This window comes from Rissa tridactyla, chromosome 2 (assembly GCF_028500815.1).
Source record: "Rissa tridactyla isolate bRisTri1 chromosome 2, bRisTri1.patW.cur.20221130, whole genome shotgun sequence".
Taxonomy (NCBI): domain Eukaryota; kingdom Metazoa; phylum Chordata; class Aves; order Charadriiformes; family Laridae; genus Rissa; species Rissa tridactyla.
In genome coordinates, this window is record NC_071467.1 from 145,828,416 (window position 1) to 145,853,553 (window position 25,138).

Sequence of the window (25,138 nt, forward strand, 5' to 3'; positions counted from 1 at the left end):
AAACCCAGACAGGATTGTCTCAGATTTATGTGCCACTTCACTGAAATATTCAAGATTTAGGGGAGGGTTTTGGTAAGCACTTCAGGTCAAGGAAAATCAAAGGCAGAACAATGAATCTACAAATCCAAATTGAAACTGGAAATAGTCCAGGGTACAGCTTCACAGAAGGTTTGGTTGTCTAGTTGAGTTTAGAATATTTTCAGAACTGATTCCCAATTTGACAAAGAAAGAAAAAGTGTAATAAGATCGTAGATTCTGGTAGGACGGAGACAGTGGTAAGTGAGCAACTTAGCTGAAAGGGACTACAAAGGGCTTGGTCGGTCTTGGCTTTAATTAGTGTTACTTTAGCTCTGGCATTGTTCAGTGACCTACATATGGCAGAGTGTCACTTTATATCAGAATTATGAGGATGGTCATAAAGGTGAATGCTTTCACAATATACTATTCTTGGCAATCTGCCAAGCCAATGAAACGGGCGTCTTTCCTGTGCAGTAGACAATTACTCCCTTAATTGGCCCTTTCTCAAATACTCCCATTTTTCATATGAGCCCCAATGTGAAATTTCATACATAAATAATGGATGTGCCTCTCATTCCCTAAATGGGTAATTTTTATGAAGGAGATGATTGTGCTGTTTTTCTCTTTGCACATATGGGCAATGGATATGTACTGTATATGGATCCAGATGAAAAGCTGAGAATCTATTAAACAGTAATGGTTTTGCAGTCCTCCTAAACTTCACAAAATAGGGGTCTAGGCCTTCTTGTTCTCCCTCTTTGTTTTGCTTCTCCGTATTGCTGTATTTTTTCTTGTATTTGTAAGGTATTTGTGGAGAGCATGCCCATTGTGTCCTTGGATGGAAAAAATCTAAGTTGAATTTAGCTGGGGCTTTCTTTGGTCAGGACTTGCACTCTGTTTAGGCTTCATCTTGGAAATTTCCTGTGGGAAGAATTTGAGGACTTTCACCATTTCCAGTACTTCTCAGTGTTGTCTGTGTCAGTAACACTGCAGACACCCTGCACTGCCAGTGCACATGAACACAGTTGTCTATAGGAAAAATGATGGCATCATGGCACTGTCCTGAAATCTTCCAAGACGATTTAACAAGATTTGGTAAACCAAGATAAGAAAAACTCTGTGAGAAGCACTATCCTTCAAGATCGTCAAAATTTCAAATGGAATGCCCCACCTTTGCTTGGCATTTTCTTTCCCAAACTTGTTGGGAATAACTAATTGATTTCAGACTCAACATTCCCTTCTAAATCCAGGATTCCAGTCATAGCACATGACTTTGTTTTCAGAATTTTTTTTCATTTTTAATGATGTCTCCAATGGGTACTTAAAAGCAGTGAAGTTTAACACTTTTTTAGATTGGTTTGTTGCTATGTATTGGCCCCAAGACTCTTTGGGCAGGCACTGGCAGCTATTGAATGGCATCTGACACTTCTTTATCTCCTAAGCACACAAAAGTCATATATTTCTTGCAGTGGTAAGAAAATTTTTTCTAACTTTTGGTCTCTTAAACAAAAGAAACTCAGGCTTCAGTGCCCAGGTTCAAAGTTAGCTTCTTTTCTTATAGCAAATAAGCATTTCTAAACCAAGGCCATGCAGATGGTTATGCCTGTGAAATATTAGTCACAGCAAAATAACCAGTGATGAACCAATTTATATCCTCTTGATATCCGCTCAAGGGTCACGCTCTATGGGCTACCCATATACTATGGAGTAGCTGCATCTCTTACAATGCACCTGCTTCCTTCCAATTAGCAATTTCCTTTTCTGTCATCTTCCTTGCAAGAGCAAACAATAGCCTTACAGATTACAATTTATCCTCACTGGGTTTTGAAATGTTGTAGAAGTCTTTGAAAATCTTCCACTACATGCAGTACGTTTATTGTATTACTATTGAGTGTTTGAAAAGTCTGGTTGACTAACTTGAGATCTTTTGGGACAGAAAACAGAATCTCTATGTTCCTCCTAGCCCAAATACTAATGCTTAAAGACATGCATTAGAAAAAGTTAGAATTATAGATCTTGATAGTGTAGGCAGGGCACAGTGGGCCATACTGTGATCTAGTTTATTTACGAGTATAAATATTTAATTTGGTGATTACCATCCACAGTTCTTTTTTTTATTTGTGAGGATTTTTGTTAGAATTATTTCTATTAAAATGTATCAGCTCTCTCAGTTCCTCCAAGGAACATTGGCTTCTGAACATGACAATGTATGTTTGATTCTACTCAGCTTCTGTGTAGGAAAATGAACTAGGTTACAAGGTGAGCCACACCAACCAACACATCATGCTTGTAGACACAAACTAGCTTCTGTCTAGATAACTAATTTTTGATCCTCCCATGGTACCTTCATGTATTGTAGTTTCTTTTCTGAAATGTGCAGTGTGGCTGCTCTACCATAAATAGTTGAGATTAGCTGACATGCCTATAACATGCTTGGAAAGGAGCCAGTTGGAAAAAAATGGCTACACAATGAATGACAATAGTTACAGGATCTCTTCAAGACAGATTCTTTATTCTAGAATTCAGTATCTTATTTCCCATAGCCTGCACAGGGTGAGTATATCGTTTCAGTCCCTCTTGAAGTGCATTTGGAAGACTAAATGGTGTTGAGACCTTGTACTGACTCTCTGTACTGGACCGAATTGTTCCAGTTAACAGAACTAATTGAGAAAAAATAAAAATAGCTGTATGATTTTAAGGTCAATTACGTCTCTTAAAAGTGCATTGAATATGATATAACTCCTGTTTACATACCCTGAATTAACTACAGTCCAGATACGGTCTTTGTCTTATAATATATAAACATGCATAGGATACACAGGTGAAAATACGAGTAGCCCTAGCCCTTATCTAATATGTTTATAACCAGAAATAAAGTTTCTTGAGGACAGTGAAAAATTTTCAGTTCTCTACAGTGATTGATCAGAGTTAGTCCCGGTTTGTAGTAAATCTTAAATCTCTTAGATACTTGACATTTCTTAAAAACAAAAGGGTCTCTGGAAGAAAACACGGTGTGATTTTGCAGCCATAGAACTTCAATGAATTACCTACAACCTCCTCCTGCCATTCCATCAGCCTGCATCTGTGTAGGCTTAGGTTCGATCCCTTAAACATAAGAGTTGAATTCTCCTATTCTTCTTTCTAATTGTATTTGCAGATGACTGGCAATGTGTTACTTGAGTTGAATTTCCATTTATTTTTATTTTTTCACAGTGCCTTGAACCAGAATCTTTGTTATTAATAGCTGGTGGAAATTTAGAAGACCATCTCAGCGAAGAAGTATTTGAGAGAATTTCTCTTATTCTCCTCTACTACATTCTTCATCATAGAGATGTGTGTTCTTCAGAACTCAGCTTGAAGAATAAGGATTATAAATTTTACCTACAGAGTATGCTTAGTTTAAGACATGATGAAGACTGTTATTATTTTTCACGGAACGAAACTGAAGATATTTTGGCTGCAGTAAGGCAACATTTTAAAACTTCTGAAACCCAGGTAAAAAAACCATAAGTAAAAATAACTTCATATTTATTACTGATATAATGCCTTTAAGCTAGTTCAGACATTGTGTCAGAATCGTGGTCCTCCAGAAAACTGGTAAATAACAGTTTGAGAGCACAGGCCAAACACTGGTCTTTTGTTGTACCTGCTGTTTAATAGTATCCTTCTCCTTGACTTGCTTTTGGTATGTGCTACCTAGCACTTCCACAGAGTCTGCTGAGAAGTGGTTGGGGAGATAGCGCATATTAGGGACGATTCCCAGTAGGTAATTCAGATGCAGTTGCCTTGCTTAGGGCAGATGGAAAAGAGCGTAGCTGTGTAGATGCAAGATCTTGCACTTGGCTTCAAGGACAGAAAATACTTTCTCTTCTCTTGTATTTATTAGTATAGATGTACTAGCAGTGGTTGTATTTAAATGGTATAAAACAGAGCAGCTCCAAAACTGATCTCGCCGTACAGAAGAAAGGATGAACCATTTTGCTGTGATAAGATCCTTGCCAGGCCCTGCATTTCCAAGTCCATCTAAAGCAGGGTGGAATAAGGAATCTGTCCAAAGATATGATGGTTTCCTTCAGTTGGGACACATACATTTGTGACTAATTATCTACCAGCATGAACATGCCTTGTAGAGAGAATGATACAGATAAGCTTAAATTTAAAGTTAAAAAAAAAAAAAGGCATATTGAGTATATTCAGCTAAAAACATCCTTTATAGGTCAGAAAACATACAGCCAGTTTTGTCGCCACTGTTTATTATTCGTTATCTCAATTAGGGTGTATAAAATAATAGAAAAACATTGTAGAGTTCACAATCTAAAGAAAAACCGTTTTCCTTGTAATGGGCAATAAAATAAGTTTTTGCCAGATTAGATGACTCCTAAAGTACAGGTTGACCTGCAGTGAGAAGCCCCTTCAATCTGTTCATAATACACAGTTAAATTTGGTTTGTTGCAAAGTTTGAATTTGCCCTTTTCTTTTCTGTTTCATTAGATTTTAATTTACACCATACTGTGGTATAGTTTTCTATGCAAACAGAAGATGGCTGTGAGTCCTGGCTGTGCAGCAGAATGCCAAGGGCTCCAGTTCCTCTTTCTGTGTTCTTTGTGTAATCATTTCCCATCATAAATTATTCATTGACCGGTACTTCTGGTTCTGGGTCTTGGTGAACGTGCCGATTTCCAAGAGCTCCAATGGTATCTGGGCAACTGTAAAGAGGCATCGGTGGGTATTTGGCATGTCAAGATGGAATAACAATTCATAAAGTGCTTTACTGTGTGGTCTGTTTGTTTATGCTGGCAGTATAATCAGTTGTCAAGCCTGTTCAGCAACTGAGACTTCACTGCTCACTGACAGGAGGGAAAAGAGGGGTTTTTTATTGAGAAAGGTACTCAAAACATTGTAGACTATCTAATGCTTAGAATCACAACACTTGAGTTATGGAAAAGGGACAATGATGCAGGGTAGTAATGGAAGAAAAGCCTTTTTAGTGGCTCCTTATATGTTTTGGTTTCACAGAAAATATCCTTTTCTCAGTCATGACACCTAATATATTATTTGAAATGAGAATGAAGTTTTGGGTTGTGGAAATTTAAATGTGTAATGGATGGACAGGAAAAGAAATGCCAGCCTCCTCTCTGCAGTGTTTAAGGCATATATAGAGAGATAAGTATGTGTAAAAGAACTTATTACTGTACTGGCTCATCTAGTTGACTTTTCAATTTAATATGGGTTAGAGACAAATTTGCCTTTTTTTTTTTTATCTCAAACCCTGAATATTTGCAGTGAAAATAAACAAGAAAGGTAGAAATGGAAGAAAACAGGGATAAGTTTCCAGGTAACTGAGAGAGCTGTACCCTGCTCCCTCACTTCAGACCTGCACACATCCACACACGTGGGTGTACACGACTATCAACTGCTCCTGTTTGGTCACCCAGCAGGGAAGTCACCCTTTATCTGTAGAATTATATCTTTCCATATTATACCCAGATAGTTGCCCCATAACAAATTATTGATTCCATTTAATAGGTAGGGAACTAAAAACATTAAGAGAATTCTTTCTGAAGTTTGAGATGAGGAGTTAAAGTCTGTATTATTTGAATCAATTTCTTGTGTCTTAAGAAAAATTCCACCCTTTTCTGCCACTTTCTGGAAGTAGATATAGATGCAATTGAGGAGAACACAGGAATAATAGAAACAGCATGAAAATAACACTAAGCAAAAACAACTTGAATGAAGGACTGTACTTCTTCCCCATCAGACACTGAGTAAAATTTCAGGCTTTTGCCTGAACATCTTATGCCTGTTCTCCTGAAAATGTCCTCTGTTTCGCATTTGCTGTCCTGTTGTCAATTACAGCCTTAACCTTAGTATTTTTTCTACTCTGGCTGTCTGTGAAAGTGTTCTCTCCAGTTTCTCCTTCTGTCACTCTGGTTATTTAAATGGAGGTGACCAGGGCTGTCTTCATGCTGTTTTCTCCTGATTTCAGTGCGTTGATGTGAGTACTCTGGAGAAAAATGCTGATATAATGGATAGAGATGGTGCTGATGAAAACACTCTTCCACGCCTGGCTGCTTTAATCATTAGTCTGGCTCTCCAAGGAGTCTGTATGGGGAAAGCAAGTTTACCCTCCCCAGAATTCTTTATAAAATATATTTTCAGTTCTCTAAACAGTACCACTGAGCTCCAAGTGACAGGTAAGCTATTTATTTGTCTCTAGTTGCCATTTGCAACATGGATTTGATGTAAACTATCTTTAAATATCTAAAGGATTTCTTGAACTTCATTTTAGATTTAAATGCTGTTTCATTTTAGATCTGTTAACTAATCTCTTCTAAATTTAAAAACAAGTTTGGAAGATAAAATCCTTATTGTGATAATTCTCTGAGAGGTATAAAACAAATTGTTTCTGAGATTATTAAATGTGTACTGACACATTAATTTATTATTTAATTGCTCAGCACAGTCTGAACTACCCAAGAGATCTCTGACAGTGGCAGTCTAGATGTGAGGACAGGGTTCATTGGAGCCACATTTACATTGCTTCTTTATGCAGATCTTTGTACGTTGCAAGACTCATTTAGGGGTAGATGAGATAATTCACATATGGTAGCCAGATCAAACACCTTAGTCACTCACACCTCAGTGTAGATGTATCCCCAGAAGAGATGAAACAGACACAGGCCACTCTATTTTGACCAAATGCTCTCTGATATCTGCCTGCTGTACCTGAAAACGTCTTTATGGTTTGTGCTTCCCTACCTGCTTTCTGATCTTAGTACCCAGTCAGTGAGTCTGGAATATGCAAAGTTCATTTTCTTCAGGAGCTCTGATGCTAGACTTATCAGAAATTCTACTTAACCATCAATAAATAGAAGGATAGGAGAGTTCTGAGTGGTCCAAAAGTAAAAAAAAAAAAAAGAAAGAAAAAGAAAACACAAGTGTTGAGCTCTCAGCAGCTGCTATTAAATTCTGTAAAAGATTCTGCATGCTTAGCAGTTTAAGAAGCGAAACCAACAACTCAGAGGCCTACTATGGATTTAGAAGGTTATTATGAGACATCTATTTTTTCTTGCTTGTGGTAACTGATAATAGCAACACTTTACAAGCTTTTCAAAGCACTTTCAAGAAGTTACATTAAGTATGGGTTAAAACAGCTTAAAATGTTGAATTAAGCATGGGTAAAAACATTTTTACCGCTCTTAGGTTACAAAGAGGTACATTGAATCATTGAAGTAAAAAATTATAAAAAAAAGAACAAAATCCTCAGGCCTAAACTTGAACTCCTAGATTATACTTTCATAAACTGGTTTTGCAGCAAAACCCTTCCTTTCAAATTGCCAAGCCAGATCTCCTGAAATAATTGACTCACAAGAACGGATGGAGCCATCTGGTCACAGTGCTATGAAATAGCTATATATGGTGAAATCCAGGCCCCAGTGAAGACAATAGCAACATTTTATGGCTGGTGGAGTTAGGGTGTCATTCAGAGAAACAAAAAAATATTCTTAACCAGTTTGTACCAGTTTGTAAATACATTTTAAGCCTAAGCTAATTAAATTATCCCTTTAAATTTATTTAAATTCTTAATAGTAACTGCAGGAAAGAGCAAGGAACTGACTGTGTGGAAAAAAAGAGAATTGGAGTTGACTACATTTAGAAAACAAATCTAGCTTCAGTTCCGTTCAGATCTGTTTGCTCAAGACAAGAAAGCAGACAAACACCTTATCACAAAGCTTTTTGTAAGATGTACCATTAAGATTATACCATTTGCTTTTTCTGAATAACAACATTAAAAAATAAAAGATTATCACATGGAAGCATTCTTAATCTCATTGATCTAAATTCCTTTGAAATTAAATTGTGGACTTCTTTTGTTCCCAATGGACAAACTCAGGTTTACAGGGACTATCACTATGGCTTCATCTTGAAAATGCAGGGGTGAAGGAAGGTAAAATAAGATAGGGCAGAGCATGCCCCCTCATATAACCAAGCATTTCACCAGCAGGCATGCCCATTGCACTCAAGTTGTGCTATGGGATACCTCCCTGCATTGTCTCAGGTTTGGATTAGGGGTCCTGGCTCCCTCCTCCCTACTTCAGACCTGTCAACAGGCACGTCTCCAGATTAGCAACTCGACCAAAGGAGAGAGAAAATCTGCTGCCCTGTGTTCTGCAGGCAGCATACGGTCCTGAAGATTGCTTTCAGGACACTCCATAAAGGATCTGTCTTCCTGGTCTTTCTGGAATATCCAAATATTGGTCCATGGTGTCTTAGCATGGTATTCCATTTGCACAGGAAAATTTTAATAATGGTGAAACTATTTAGCAGTAATTTTTAGATAACTTTGGCAGAGACCGATGATTAAATGGAAGATGAATTTCCTTTCAGTCACGTTTGTTTTCCTCTGAAATAGTCATAGGCAAAACAACCGCGTGTAGTACTGTAAAGATGGAAAGGCTGAGCCTATAAGTGTCTTCAACTTCCAGAGGTGTTAAGCAGAAATTACCAACAGTACCAAACTGAGAAGAGAAAAAAACTATTAAAATGAGGAGTTGAATTAATGTTAAAACTAACAAAATTTTAACAATCCCTCTTGATTTTATCTTTTTAAAAGTATATTTTCCCAGGGTAACGTATCTGTTTTCTAATTAATCACTAGAACTAGAAGAACTCCTAAACATGCTTACAGCCAAAAAGACCTGCGCTGTAAATGGACAATTCCACAGTCACAAAAGAAGACGTTATAGTATGGCAATCAGAGATACTGGAACCAGAAATATTCCAGTCAAGGCAAACCATACAAAAGGAGACTATGTGAAAGGTTATTTTGAAGATCGTGAAAGGAACACAGATTGGGATCAGGTTAATTTGTTTTTATGTTATTGTAGTATTGGTCACAGAATTTCAGTGATAAAAGGTCACACTGGTTTGCAAAGACTACATTATTTCTGAGGTAAAATTTATTAATTTAAAAAAATGATGTTCATACTGAATGATATTTTTATATATTTATATTTGTTTAAATACTAATTGAGGGAAGAACTTTATGGCTGTTGAATGTGTGATTAAAGTAGCTGGGAGGGGCTAACAGAATGGTTACTGTTATGCAGAATCAGACAGAGAGGACTGTAGTACCATGGCTTCAATGTTTTAATATATTTATTAGATATTTCTTGTGCTCTTATGACACAGAGTTTCTAGAGCCTCTAAGTGACCTTGTAGAAAGAACAGTTGTTCTGTACTAAGGAAAAAAAGTAAACTAAGGTCTCTACTTAAGTTCATTATAGAAGGCTTTTGTAAACTGAAGATTGGACATTTCCAGACACACTTAATAGCCAACTATGGAGTCCAGAAGCCTCCTTTAGAAAGTATGGAGTCTGTAAGACAGAACTTTAGCTACTACCCAGTATCCTTTTTGAGGTGTTTGAAGGACAGTGGTTCATTGCAGATGATTTTATCCTTATCCTAAATATTAGAAAATAAATAAATTTTGTTTATAACTGAGATTAAGATGGTAACTGACTTCCATTCTTTAGACTGGAAGACATTCCTTAGGCAAAAAAGGAGACTTCAAAGTATATACTTTGTATATATTTTGATATATACATTTGAAATATATACTTCAAAGACTATGTTTCTATTCTTTTCAGTTCTTTACAATTTAAGTTCAAAGATACTGTTTCTTCTCCATTTAGGAGAATAAGAGATGTGCAATTGACTTTTGCTGTGTGGTCATTTTATGATGTGGAAGTGAGACAAATGGCATCTGGTTAAATGCTGGATAAATATTTATCTGTGTAATTTTATTGCAATTGGAATACATACTCTATCAATATGTTTATTTCTTTCCAGCTGACCGCAAAAGGCAATAATGCTGATCAGCATGATGAGGCATTTAATGGGGTCTCAATTTTAAATTAAGGTCATTTTAAATGTGTTTCATATTAATTTTAAATTATGGAGGACAGAAATCAGTAGCAATACTATCTGTACAAAAGTAAAACTCTTCTCCAGCAATAGAAGAATTTATAAAACAGTTACAGATTTATCTTGAACTTCTGAGACTGACTGTAACTCCAAAGATAAGTGTTCAGGGGAACTATCTGAGGCTTGGGAGTCAAACCAAGAGCCACATATTCTGTATAGATGAAACAAAATCACAAAGAAACATCTGGAGATGAGAATTTATCTTCTTTAGTGTTTCCTAGTTTCTCTTTTTTATTTCTTTCCTCTTCTTTCTAGCTGTGTCTGTTTTCTTTGACATATCATTACATTAGAAGGTTTTGTGTTCCAGTGTTGCGTCACTAATTTTGTCTCCTGCTTTCTGCACATATCTGTGATAGCCAGTGTGCTCCATTAGTAACAGATGCTGCTACATATGAGGCATTGACTAGTTTATGGCTTGTGTTTGCTAACAACATTAAGATCTGTAATTTTATTTTTAGATAGGAATTATATTTGGAGACATTATCACAGAAAAAAAGGTTTTCTTTTTAAGTCATCATTGTCTCTACTGATTTAAAAAATGCATATAAAATAAGTTAGTAGTAAATGATCTAATAAGAGAAATAATATTAGGTTCCTTAAACTATGTCACAATATTTGTGTATTCATTTATTATTCCTCATTAAAGAAACATGGATTTTGGAAACAAAAATTATCCATCCATCCATCCATCCATCCATCCATCCATCCATCCATCCATCCAGTTTTTCATATGAGAATATGCAAATTTGATTTACTTGTTTCTTCAGTATCGTCCCCTGGGGGTACACACATAGTTGCTTTACTGATGGAGACTTAGTACTCTGCCTCCCTGTGTTAAAAACTTAAAAGGCTAGGGCTTGCAACTGGAAAAGATGCAGGTCCTCATGCCTCAAGACTTTCAAGAACATTTTATTAAATAAGTACTAAGAATTCTTTTTTTATGTGTGGGTGGACGGTTTATTTTCCACATGAGATCTTGCTATTTCTTTTACAATTCCTCATAATAAAATCACATTAGAATTTAGGTTCGTATTAATCCCAGACCTCATCTTGTCTATCCTACTTCTCAAAACAGGACCAACATGAAATTCAGATCAAGTTTCACAGGGCCATGTCCAATTGAATTCTGAATGTCTCCAAAGATGGAGATTCCACAATCTTTCTAGGAAACCTGTGCCAGTGCTTTATTGATCTCATTTTGATAGGTCTTTTTATTATAACAAATTGGATTTTTTCCTGGTGCAACTAATACCTGTTGCCTCTCATCCTTTTGCTGTACACCTCTGAGAGGATGCTGGCTTTATTTTCCCTATCACCCCCAGTAGATAGTTGAAGACTGAAGATACCCCCCAACCCTTCTCTTCTCCAAACTGAATAAACCCAGATCCCTCAGCCTCTGCTTGCACATCATGTACTGCAGTTCCCCAGCCATCTTGGTGGCCCTCCATTGGACTTCCCCCAATTTGCCAAAGTCTTTCTTGTACTGCTGGTTATTAAACTGGTCATAGTCCAGATGTCCTGAATGAAGGACGATATTTTTTTTCCATTACCCGTTGGCTACACTCTTGCTAATGCAGCCCAGTATGCAGTTAGCCTTCGTTGCCACAAGGGCACACTGGTGACTCATGTTCAAGTAGTCTGTCAGGACCCCAAGGGCCTTTTCTGTAAAGCTGCCTTCCAGACAGTTTTTCCCAGCCTTTATTGATGCATGGGGTTATTCTGTTTCAAGCACAAAAAATTTGTTTTTGCTGATCTTCGTGAAGGTCTTTGTCAGCCCATTTCTTTGGCTTGTCAAGATCCCTGTGAATAGCAATGAGGCCCATCCACGTATTGACTACTCGTTCCATTTGCATTTCATCTCTGAATGTGGTATGGTGCACTCTGTTCCATCACTCAGGTCATTGATGAAGGCATTACATAATATCAGCCCCAGTACTGACCAGTGAAGAATGCTGCTCATTACCAGATACCACTTGTTGGTGTTCCCTACTTTTAGAGTCAAAGTCACCGTCAAAGTCACCGTCTAGAACAGGCAGAGTGAAGTCTTTTTTAATATGTGTGTTCCTGAATTGTCTTCACGCTCTCCTGCTTGGAGGCAGAACAGACTAGATCCAGGTGGCAAGATCACCTCTTGTCCTGAAGACCTGAATGTGGTATTCAGAATGAATGTATCAGTACTCAATTCATTCCATTTCTGAGTGAGCTAGAAGACATGTTTTACATCACTAGTGGATGAGCAAAGGCAGGAAGACATTGGTTTTTAATTGGGTTATTTAAAAGTAATAATAATTACCACTTTTTATTTAAATAGTAGTTTTCTTTCAAAAGAAACTTAAGCTTCAGTGATTAGAAAATAGTATTTAGGAATATTATTGCTTGATTCTCAGCTGCAGACTGCTTTAAATGACAGAAACAAATATCTATCTTTGAATTCAATTGAATCACAACTAATAAGATGGGATTAAGAAATGAAGTTTATTCCTTTAAGTAAAATAGCATATTTTAGCATATTGGATCTGGACTACTTCTTTTTAAAATTTCTTACTGGAATTGACACTAGAACTATTCAAATGCTAACTGCGCATGTTTTTACTAGAAGTTTTATCCTGGAGATGGAAAACCAAGTCTCCACGAAAATTTTTCAAAATATAAATGTTCACAAGAAAAGTTCTTTTTTTTTTTTTGACAGAGATGTTTCTAACAAGAGGAAAAAGTAGTTGAAATTCTTAAGTACCTCTAATAAAGCAATTCTTAAGTAATCTTTAAAGCAAATCTAGACTATGTAACTCTTAGTGTGCTTACCTTAAAGTGGTGTGCCATTGTTAAAAGACGTAAAATAACAACTTAGTTCCATATCTATTAAAGATACAAACATGCAGCACAAGGACAAATTTCAGTACTGTCTTAACACAGGCAGTGTATTACATGAAGAATATTATTTGTGTTAGCATTTAAATATTCTTATTAGCACATATAATAATAAAATATTTAGAGATATTATTGTGTCAGATCCTCATGATACTAACAGACTTCAGTAGAAATTGTGCTACTTCATACCAAAGTTTCTGGTCTTTCTGAAATATATCGAAGTATCGAGTTTTAATGGGGGGTGTGGGTGGGCTGGGGTGAAGCATTAGAAGTAGTAGAATTCATTTAACCAGAAAAGATTATATGGAAAACAAGTTTTTTTTTCTAGTTTGTATAACCCTGTGTTATTCTAAGATTCCATATTTAACCTCAGCATTAAATGCAGGTCTACACAACATATTCAGTAACTGTGTATACTTTTCTGCGTAGGTTTGTTTCTCTGCCAATGAACTTGTGAAGATATTTTTAAAAAATAGTTCTTCCTCTATTTCTAAAGACCACTTCAAGCAAATCAGTCCAGCTATCATTCAGCAGCTCTTAAGTTGTTCGTGTCAGCTTCCTGACTCCAAGCAGACAAAGCTTCCACCAACAACTTTGGAAAGTGAGTTATGTTTTATGTGAATTGTGAAAATTCAGGTGAAGGGGTGCAGGGACTTAACTTCTGGAGACATTTCACTTATTAATAACCTTAAACCAAAACATGATGAGATTTCTGCACACTGTAATTTATGCTCTCTATAATTTCATTGCATACATGTCAGACAATAGTACTATACAGAGAAGTGACAGGTCCTTTTAAGTGTTGCTGGGCAGCAATGACCTATTTTGTGAAATTTCCACCAGGTTTATTCTAGAATCATTACATTGTCTCATATTTAGCCTCAAGGTTGTGTTAGCTGGCATTTCATACCATGATGTGGCAAATGCTTGGTATAGATAAGTTCTCTGTGAATGTTGCTGGTTTTTCATATTGTGATATTTTATGGAAGAGAAGCTTTGGGGATACTGTTGTGGGAAGAAAAACAACCAGAAAACCAGTCACATGGGCAGCAGGACTTGTGTGATAGAGCTGGAACAAGAACTGAGAGTGTAATCAGATTGTTTCCAGTTGCAGTCGTAGCCCTCACATGCCACTGCTTCCAGGGATTTCTGCCCCTTCCATTCTGATGATTCAACTTCTCCTGTAACCAGTCCCTAGTCCACCCTGTCAAAAAAAAATCTGAATCCGATTTGACCTAAGGGCTTCTTAATGTGGTTCCTGGTTTTGTTTTTTCTTTATATCAGCAATATCTGGGAAGTGGTTGCAAACCTAGGTTTGCTAGTGTATTACAGGGGGCATTAATTTCTGACAGGAGAAATGAGCAAAAAGTAATGGGCATCTAACCATAATCACCTGCATCTAGAGCAGCACTTCTAGGCTACCAATGAATGCTCTCAATACCTTTATCCTAATATCTACATGGCCAGCTCTAGATCTAGATGACTACATCCGGTAGGAGCTAGTAAGCTTTACCATTCTGCTGGCCAACAATCCATATGGAATAGCACTTTCCATCTCTAAATTCTATCTGTACTTTAAGATACACAAATTAAGCAGCTTGTGGGAATGAGCTGAGCTATCGTTCCATGGTATGCAGATTAATTGAACTATGACTGTGAATTAAAAAACATGTTAAATAAGGGCATGGAAGGACAGTCATGAATATCCCAAGACTGGTTATAGCAGAAAGAAATAAACAGAATAGGAAGAATCATTACAGCTCCCCAGAAGGCAGCAGTCCTTCTTTTTTATGTCTCTCTTTACCTGAACGTTTCGCAGTCTTTACTGCCTTTATCTTTTCTATGCTACAGGGATATGCCCATTTTTCAGACGGGGAATCAAGGGACAAAGAAAGAAAGGAACTTGCACAGGTCATATATAAGGTTCATGACAAATTCACAGTTTGAGTGAGTCTCTCAAGTCAAAGTTCATCAGCCCAATCGCTGACATTTTAGTGATATCATAAAGGTGACAGATCTGTGTAGATGAGCAAAGCTGAACTACTCAAACACAAAATAGAATTAATAAGAGACCTTGCTGCGGCCCTTTCCCTGTGCTTTTTGGCAAAGGAAGGTTTCCATGACCACAGGCACACTTCTGCTGGCTTGAGACAGACGAATTACTTCAGGTTTGACCTATGTGTGACCTAGTGACCTGAGCATAGGCTCATTAATTTTATTCTCAGTTCTATTTTACTGACAGGCTGTGCTGTTTTGGCCAAATCACCAAGGCCTGACCTTCCATAAGTATCTACTATACCCTTGTATTTGGATGTGCAGTCTGTGAAATTTACTGTCTGATTTTATGAGGTGCTGAGCGCTTGCAGTGCTATTAAAGTGTGGAACATTAAGTGACACTTTTGAATATTTTGGCATTAGTTCCTTTATGTCTGTTTCTCATCAGTGTTTTACCTCCACTATAAGACTTTCTTATGGATTAATCAGGATTCATGTTGTGCAAAAGGTTGGGAATGTGAGCAGTGTGTAACTCTGAAGAACTGTAAGAGTAACCTTCCAAAAATCCCAGTAACCTGGGAAAAATATGTTGGTGGTCCTGATGTAGTAACTAAAGGAATGTATGTCCACAGCACATTTGTAAACATAATTTGGACTAAAAAGTTTATGCTTAGAACCTAAATGAGATGCTTACATTCACTTGAGGCTTTAGGCCTTGGTTTGTTTACTGAATATGATTTGGTTGATAATGTGCTCTTGGCTGTAAAGATACACAGGTGTGGCATGTGAGGATGTAGCTTAAATCTCTTAATAGAGGAAAGAAGTGCAGACGGACGTTCACTGTGCTGCTCTGAGTTTCTCTAATCTGCACAGTTACAGTCTATATAGCACTATAAGGCCTGAAATGTGGAGGCATTAGACTGTATTACCTGTAAAGCCAGAAAAAATGAATGTGTTTTAGGCTTCCAATTCTGTCATCTGTATCATACATGACTAGAAAAATCTATCTGGCACAATGAAGCACTTCTTTGTGTGCTTGTACACAAAGGTAGCAAAACATAGCCTCAAAACCAAATACAAATCAAATACTAAAACACAAACACAAATACTGAATGATTAAAGGTGCCCTTATTTTGTTTCATTTGTTTTTCCCTACAGAATATGGTTACAGCACTGTTGCTGTTTTACTTATTACTATTGGATCTATGTTTGGTACAACCCTCATTTTATTTAACTCCTGTCAAGAAATCTATACACTCATTTTACAGCTGTTTGTCGGTTTGGCTGTTGGGACCCTTTCTGGAGATGCATTGCTACACCTCATTCCTCAGGTAGGTAATACACACTTTTGTGTTTTTAAAAAGTTCACACACACACGCGTGCACACACACACACACAGAAAAGTCTCATTTAAAGCTGGCTAATGCTCATGTGTTTAAAAGTAAAGCTTTCCATGAAATTTGGGAAGCAGCTACCCAGCATTGCAATTACAGTTGCGCTTTGTAGTTCACATACAGATTCCAAGTAGCAAGAAGCAAAAATCAAGAAATGATTAATTCAGAGAAAATAAGGTTCCTATTTTCACAAAAACTTTTCAGAAAACCCACAAGTCCTGTGCAAGCCAGGTTTCTAGATGTGTATGAAACTCATGAGGCAGATTTGGTAATGCTTTTTAGGAGAAATTGTTCAAAGGTTGTATGAGGCATCCACAGTCCCCTTCACACATTGTTACAGAAAACCAGGGGCTATCAGCCCAATTTATCCTGCTGCCTCGAACTGTAATAAAATAAGTGCTGTGATTTTTTCCTAAATTAATAAAATAAATTTTAAGAGTAGAATATCGTGTATAACAGAACCAATTTTCCATTGTGTATTCCTTTATTTTTGACTGAGTCTCCTCTGGTATGACACAACTGTTATGAAAAGACTTCAACTGGTCATTGAAAAATAGCTTCACACCACTTGAGATTCTGGTCAAAATGTTCTTCATACTCAGTACATCATCTCTGGAGGCAGAACTGGGAGAGTGGTTTAAGGAAGGCAATTCTCAGTGAATGTCAGACAAATGCGTTTCTTTAAGAAACGCTTTTTGAGTGTGAAAGTGTTCTCCTTCACCAGTTTTAAGTGACGTATCCAGTAGCCTTTAAAGTGTCCACTTTCGGAGCAAAGGAGGGCTACCATGCTAGGCCACTGGGGAAAAATGGAAACACACCCACCAGCAGAAAGCTTTATGGATTATTTTCAATATGAAGTTTACATCTGAAGATGATGCAAGTAACTTTCTAAACTTTAAAGACTGATACACTCCAAACAAAATATACTAAATATTTATATAGAGGGCATTTTCCTAAAACTGTCTTGAAAAATATTGTTCCCTTCAACACCAAGAGTTGATGAATTGTAGCAGAGGCTCCTATTAATTCATTTCATCCATCTACTATTCAGCTGATTAGCTCGAATCACGATTTAAATTTGAAAGAGATGGCAAAAGAAAATGTTGAGAATAAATGGAATTAGCAATATGGATAACTCTAGCAAAAATCAAAATATTGCCATTGTAAGGTTTTTTTTTCTTTATTTCCTTTTTTTTTAGACTCTTGGTTTACATAAGCATGAAGCACAAGAGGTAGAACATTTCTATGATGGAAAAGAATATATTTGGAAACTTTTGGGAATAATTGGAGGAATTCATGGTTTTTTTCTGATTGAAAAGTGTTTCTTTCTTTTGGTAACACCACGTGACCAGGTAAAGCTTTGTACAGTTTATCCTTTAAAAAGTCTCCTTTCTTTTGAGATTTTTCAGTGTACAAAATGTTAAAATGATTGTAGAGAATAATTATCATTTGTATGAGTTAAATGAAGCATTAAAAACAGCTTTCCAAAGTGCTCCTACCAGATTGACCTTCAATTTCTATTTTGCTTTGGTCTATGGATTTTGTATACTTCATGAAAGTGCTCCATATATTTATAAATCAAGAAGGAAACAGTTAATTGAAGGTGTTCTGTAAGCATACTTTCATGACTAACACTGGAGCAAGTGAAGAGTATCCATATGAAATAGTAATGACAGTTGTTTACTCAAGGCTCTGTTTGAAGAGAAGGAAGTCATAGATGTAAGCACAAGATATTTTCAAGAATGATATCTTAAAATTTCCAAACAATTTTTGACCCCTTTCCCAATGGATTTGAAAATCTAATATGTATGTTGTGGTCAGTAGAACCCAATCTTAAATTAATAACGTCTCCTTGCTCGCTGCTTATCTTAATTTTATTACTTTATTTCAGTGTGGCTGGTGCCTAAAAATATGATTATGCACAAGGATACCATGTAACACAAAGCACGATGGCTCATTAAGTTTCTCAGCATGGGAGGCTATCTTAAGAAGGCTAAGCCTTTGCTTGTTCTATTTTACAGACAGTGTTTAATGACTGTCCTGATTTAGATACGCAGCAATGAGTCCCTATTCCCACTGTCTTTGAGTCAACCATAAGAATATCATGTGAAATTAACAGAATGAGAATATTTTAATGATGGTGATATTTTGTTTGTTTGGTAAAAAATAGTCCTTTATGTTACTTATTCGGAGAGGAGGGTTTAGCATCATCCCACAAATCTTTAAACATGCTCTGCAGAGAACTAAATGAACTCTAAAAGTTAATTGTTATATCCATCTCAGCCGCAAATTTTAATCTTCAGTTTTAAAACAAAACAAATTTCATTAAACCATTATGGTTGACACTGATTTATCTGATTCAGTTTTCATGGTTTTTTTAATCAAATAAGCATTAGGAAATGTTGATCCTAGCCAACAATCTTTTTCAATAGGTTTTGTTTTGAAAAAAAATATTTCCTATATATGCTAAAATTTCACAAAAGGCTGAGAAAGACTGCACCTGTTTTCATTGGGTTTCAGAACTAATTGCAAAGCATCTTCATTCAGCAGGGCCTTTCTTTAGTTAATGGGCACTGGGGACATTCCCATGATCTTCCAGTGGAATCTGAATTAAATGAACATTCAGGCAGAGGCAAATCTACTTCAACCATACAGTTGGTAGGTTACCAATATGACATACTTCCCTGATTTTATATCCTTCTTTCTCTGTTCCTCAAAAAATGAACCAAAATTAATATAGTAAATCAGTATTATTTTTCAATCTTTATTGATTTGTCCTTTATTACATGACATGATTGTCAGGAATCTCTAGATTTTGAAGTTTATAATGAGCTATAACAGAGATTTCAAACACAAATTTTTACAATAACTTTTCTGAAGGGTGTATTAGATTGATATGACAGTACACTTCCTGTACTACCTTTTGTTGATAAAATTCTTGAAGATTTTCCTCCTCCCTTGTTTTTAAAAATTTATCATATGTAAGGGCAGACTCTCCCATGGGAAAAACTTCAGGATCTTCTGCAGTGAGAGTTAAGTGCATAATTAGTGAACAGATGAAATCTTGGACTATTCTTGGGCATTATTCCGCAGATTCAAAGAGTAACATAAACAAGCTGGAGATCGGGGAATGGTGCTTACCCATAAGAAGTTACATAATTTTCTGGTCTGTGTAGAGTATCCAGACAGATATTTGTTTGCAAACTAAATTGACTCATACCTTTTAACCTTTTCTCTCTTTCCAACAAATCTCTTCAGTTTGTATGTAGTACCTAGATACATACGTTCCTGGTTATTTAAATCAGAATCTCCAGAGATCTACAATGTGAACTCCATTTTACTAAAGCAGTTGTGATGGGCAAGAGCCTCACGAGCCACTGCTAATCTCTCAAACACAGTTGGGAAACTCTCAATGGAATGCAGAGCAAACAGACAAGTGAAGAATGTTTACTAATTTGTGAGCCACGTCATCATTTCCTGTTTATGATAATGAATGAGCTCGTCTTTCCTCTCAGATGCAAGATTCCCTTAAAGTTATGTATAGATCACATGAACTAGCCTGGCTTAGCTAGTTTGTACAGGCGCGGCCAATTTTTCAGAGTCATGTGAGTAATAGTAAGACAAACACTGGTTGACTAAGAAAAGCTTATAAATCCTTCAGGTCAGTGATTAGTCTTGCAGTTTTGACTCAGAGTTCAAAGAAGTGGCATGTGAATAAATATTATAAGAGAAGTGGAACAATTACTGGAATTCATATGACTGGCTGCAATCATGGGAATTAAAGACTTTTATTTTTCCTTTAAAATGTAGAATTTTAAAACCAAATCCTTTCCCTTTCCTTCTCATGCCTCTACAGCACATATCCCACATCACAACCAAGCTAATACCAGCCAAGAAACATATCCTGTTTTGCAGCCACTACACATGTCTGCTATAGTGTTTGGAGTGGTGGCTGTTGTCCCTAACAAAGCACTCTTTCGCGCTGCTGTTGACTCTTCACTGGCTACCATAATAGCTTTAATATCTTTTTTTTTTTTGGCCAAAAAGGAGAAAATATAGAGATTATAAATTCAGTTTTTCTAGTTTCAGACAAACTATTTTTTTTTGGCTTGTCTCACCCTCACACAAATTTCTAATAATTTCTCTAGTCGGAAAGAAAAGCCCCGGGGAGGTAGGAGGAGAGATTCCTCGTGTTCTCCCTTCTCTCCCCACAGTTGCAGTTTCTGTTAATTAAACATTAGGGCTGATGCATCAAATTAACTCTCTAGGATAAGGACAGGGATACTGTCTCTTTCTTCACTTGAAATAAGGGTAAATTTCACTCATTGCAGTGGAGTGATGCCGGATGCCGAGACAAAGCCCTAACTAAAGGCCAAGAGATGAGGCACTGGAGGCTGTACTACCCTAAAGAAAAAAACACTATATTTTGAAAGGGTGTGAAACCTGCCTAGGATCATCTTTTTTAGTCTTGTGTTTTCACAGAGTAACTGTGAAGAACAGGAACTCCAAAAAGACTCTGGTGTCTACCCATTTCTCCTTGGAAATCCTATAGACACCTTATCCAGCAGGAAACTACAGTGATCTGGTCATGACAAAATGAAAAGATACAATTTGAATGACAATGTCCTTTTTAGCTCTGCATTTGGCTCAGATTTTTGTGTATTCAAGCAGAAACATTATTTTCTTGGGTTACAAAAGTGCTTATAAATGTCTGTCTTCCTACCTGAATTAGACTGTAGCCTTTTCTGGGCAAGGGAGATTTCTTTTTTTATGTGTTTCCAATCACACTGCCAGTACCCAATAAATGATTCTAATGATATCTATGCAAATAACAGCAACTATCTTTAATAAAAAATTTTGAACTTATTTGATATTTTCCTGTGTTTATAGCAGCAGCTGGAAGAGCCCCTTAACACTGATCCATTATCTTTGCTTTTAACTAGAGAAGCCCAGAAGATTCTGAGTCTGCTGAAGTTCCTCCAGAGAGTAAGGCGATCAGCAAAAGAAGTTAGTATCAATAAAAAGACTAGACAAGCAACAGAAAAAGCCTTGAGACCTAAGATGGAACTGAAAGTCTAAAGCTGGCTTAGCTCTGTGTTTGCTATGTGCTGCCTCACCACAACTGATGATGCTTGGCTACATAATTAAATATCTTCTTGAAAACCTTTTCAGCTGCCAGCCCTGTAATTGTGAAATTCATTAATCTTATACTGTCCATGCTTTAGTGTTTGTTTACTCACTGTTGCAAACCGTTTTTCTAAAGCCTTTGCTTAAAGGGAAACATTCAAAATTTAATACAAAACAGATTTTTATAATTGTAAACTTTGCTTGGGCTTTTACTTCTGAAGGTAGTGAAACGTTTGGTTTTTTGGCTCACTATACTAATACAATTCTGCTTCCTTCTTCTCTTACGCGGTAAAGCAATAGCCTCCTCAAACCAGTAATGATTTGTTACATGTATGGAATTATGGGCTCGTGATGGCTCTCAGTTTTAGGATAATCTGTTTTCTTCAGAGCGCTTCAAAGTAATTCTTATCTTCCCTGTATTGTTGCTGCTTACTCAAAAAAAAAAAAATAATGGGAAAATACAGCATAAACCAAACTCTGCCTTTGACTGTACTTGTGTGACCTTGGTGAATTTAGTAGAGTTGTAGTCATTCAGCTGAGGGAATAGCATTTTAATTGAAATCAATTTATTTACTGTAGTTGACTCCCCTTTATTTTGTGATCTTGGGTCAACAGTTTCATTTATTTCAAAATGTCATTATCTTCTTCAAGGTTTCTAATATTCTTCTCTGTTCTTGCGGACTTCGTTTCCATTTCCGAGGCATTTGAAATCTGGATTTCCGTTTCTTCAGTCTTACCTATCCAGCAGTACACAATCCAGTGCCAGTTTCAGTGTGACTATTAGTCCATCTCTCTCTAGATGTTTCCATTCTGTTCAATCATCACTACCTGCTAAGCACAAACAAATTTCTAGTGATATCAGTGTTATTTGTTCCATGTGACTAATTTTGGTCTATAACTAAAGTTGGTCTAGATTCTCAGTACAATTTTTCGTTTGGTTCCATTTTTCCCTCATAGCTCATGTTTTACCTCTATATTAGAAATCAGTAAGTGAAACCATAGTAGGGAAGGGAGAATGTTTTGTTTCAGGGTTTTTTAGAGAATACATATTTTCAAAAGTTTATGTTGTTACAGTTCTTACAAATAGCTAAATGCATAAACATACCTGGGTACCTTGGTACTGAACTAAACTTTTAGGTGTTTTTTCCCCAAATGGAATGGAATCTGCAGCTCTAAGAGAGAAGGCTGACATCTCCAGAAATGCCAGACTTCACAGTAAACACATGTCAAGTAGGACTGCGAGAGAAGTCAGTCACCTTAGATAGCCAGTGACTAATTCATAAAGCAAGAAGCTACTGGAAGAAAAAGATGTATGATTTCTCACTGGCCCTCTTCTCATTTATCCACACTTGCTATATCAATATCCAAAAAGATCAAACAGTTTGTATTTGGTATACTCAGTGAGACGTTACGTTAACTATAAATTTTTTTGCTGTACGAGTAATGAAAACATTGGAAAAAAGATCTATGTATGGATAAATGTTTGCTTTAAACTCTTATTCAAAGCTAAAAACCCATAATTGATGGTGGGAGTCCTGCACCCCTTAGCTTTATGACAATTATGGAATAGAATTTGTTATGAGTTCTGATCCCCTATTTAAGCAGAGAAAACTATCAAAAATAAATGCAGGATTGTTTAAGAAGAAGAGGCTTTGTAGAAATAGTTAGGGTAAAAAGTTAATAGTGTTGCAGCAATGCAGTGAGATGATTGCTAGTAACAAAGTTGCTTTAAAGTAGGCTGAAAGTAAGATAAACATTCAGATTTGTTTATATATGCATCTTCTTAGCTTTCAGTCAAGCAAGTTCACAAAGCTTACATTTGCAATTGCTCCACAATGTTAACCTCATCCCTATGTTATACTATAGACAACACGCTAGAGTGAGTTCCAGTAATTACGGTACGTCTTCTTCAACAATCAGATCCTTGAATAAAACAGACTAATAATATCTCAGGGCAGGCCATGATTTTGTCCTGGACAGTGCTTATTACAAATCACAAACTTAATGTAGTGCAGCAATCTATTATTTCTATGTAACTCATGCTCTGCACTATTGATTGTAAACTGCCCATACTGTTTAGAAAGAACTGCGCAAACTGGGGACATCCACGTCTGGCTCTGTAAATTGGCAGGAAAATCTAACACGCCTGCCAATTTTTCTGAACCCGCAGAGCTCCCAGGCAACTAGGGAGGATTTTCTGAATACAGTTGTTAGGCTTTTATGTGCTGTGTGTGTTTTTTATAATAGTCTGAAGACTTCAGTTCTAGCCAGTTTCTGTAAGAAAAACATCTCCCCCATCACTATAAAATGGCCATATCTGAAGAAACATTACTGAAGTGAAACCTCGTAATAACTGTATTCAGACAGTTCTGGGCAGCTCCGTGTTAGCTGCTTAGACTGTCGTAAAGTACGTCTGTGTGGGGCTGACAAAAGTCAAGAAAATACATGATGTTTAGGTCCCAGATCACAACCCTGCTTCTTCAGGCATAAAAGCAACCCTTTGCAAAGTGTTCTGTCCATGCTGTGTAGAGGAAAGCTGGATGTGTTTCCTGAGAGGCATTAGGAGGTCCTGCTTGCAAGATTGTGGATAAAGTGGACGGAACAAAGGGCAGGATAGGGGAGCCAATTATATGTTGCTAAGCCTAGCCGTTGAGCTTATGGATGGGGCCTCCATGCCACTTGAGATGAAATCCCTCCCCATGAATGTGTTCAGCATGCTACGTGGCTGTCTGGGTTACAGGCTGGATGGAGAGACCGTCCCTAATTCCCTAGCTTGATTTCAGTACTTTTATCACTAGTAGCACCTTTCCTCTCATGTTAGATGCCTGATCATGAGCATCCAACATACCGTTCCACACCAAAGTAAGCTCACCAAACAATATGGGAAAGAAAAACAGCCATCTGCATCCATGAGGGGTGCTGCAGACAGGAGTACTATGAGCATAAAATAATTGATTGGAAAAAAAGGTGTAAATGAGCATTGCGGTAATGCTGTAGTAATAGTGATTCTCTGAGGCTTGTTGCCTTTCATCTTTATGTTTCACTGTTATACAGTCTCATAAAAAACAGACCCTGAAAATATTACTCAGTGTAGCAGTTTTTACAGTGTTCAAAAGATCAGCTGGATGAGATCAAATATTCATCTTCACTATAGCTGTGCAATTCTGTGAGCGATGATGGAAAAACGCCCATCTTTTAAAGAAAAAAAATATCTAGAGAACTTGTGTGAATTTCAGCAGCCAAAGAAAGATTAATGGAAACCCTTAGGATCTATCATGAGGGTGGACTCAAACCTAATACTAAATTTTTGTCTAAATAAGGCAGGTACTTTCTGGTATTTGCATCTATGAATTATTCTACAACCTACTTTTTTGTTTCAAATGTATTGAAGGAACAGTAATAACAAGGTCAAAACAGATAAACACTATTGTCCTCTGATTATTATGACTTTTCATAATGTTATATGTGAAGTAACCGGAAAACAAAATCATTTTTAACATAGCAAAAATTACAGTATCTGTTTCTGTTAAAACTTCTTTTATATTTGTTTGTTTGTTTGTTTTTTTTTTTCCTAGGTAAGAAAATTAGCTTGTTAGCAATAATGGTTCTGGTGGGTGACAGTCTTCACAATTTTGCTGATGGCTTGGTAATAGGAGCAGCATTCTCATCCTCAACAGAAACGGGTGTGACAACGACTGTTGCTATTTTATGCCATGAAATTCCTCATGAAATGGGTAAGAATTACATAT

General features: G+C 36.7%; 1 protein-coding gene across 8 annotated transcripts in view; it reads left to right on the top strand.

Moving 5' to 3' along the window:
• SLC39A12 (solute carrier family 39 member 12) overlaps positions 1-25,138 on the top strand; it is a 60,175-nt gene that overhangs the window by 28,074 nt on the left and 6,963 nt on the right. For 6 of the 8 annotated variants that reach the window (XM_054193280.1, XM_054193284.1, XM_054193283.1 and 3 more), the window contains 8 exons: positions 3,232-3,513; positions 6,005-6,212; positions 8,678-8,880; positions 13,303-13,474; positions 16,027-16,199; positions 17,462-17,614; positions 21,206-21,269; positions 24,965-25,123. In XM_054193280.1, the coding sequence (XP_054049255.1) occupies positions 3,232-3,513; positions 6,005-6,212; positions 8,678-8,880; positions 13,303-13,474; positions 16,027-16,199; positions 17,462-17,614; positions 21,206-21,269; positions 24,965-25,123 (1,414 nt within the window). Of the gene's footprint in view, positions 1-3,231; positions 3,514-6,004; positions 6,213-8,677; positions 8,881-13,302; positions 13,475-16,026; positions 16,200-17,461; positions 17,615-18,809; positions 18,921-21,205; positions 21,270-24,964; positions 25,124-25,138 lie in introns of all 8 variants that reach the window. The other 2 variants (XM_054193287.1, XM_054193285.1) reach the window with 2 other exon arrangements.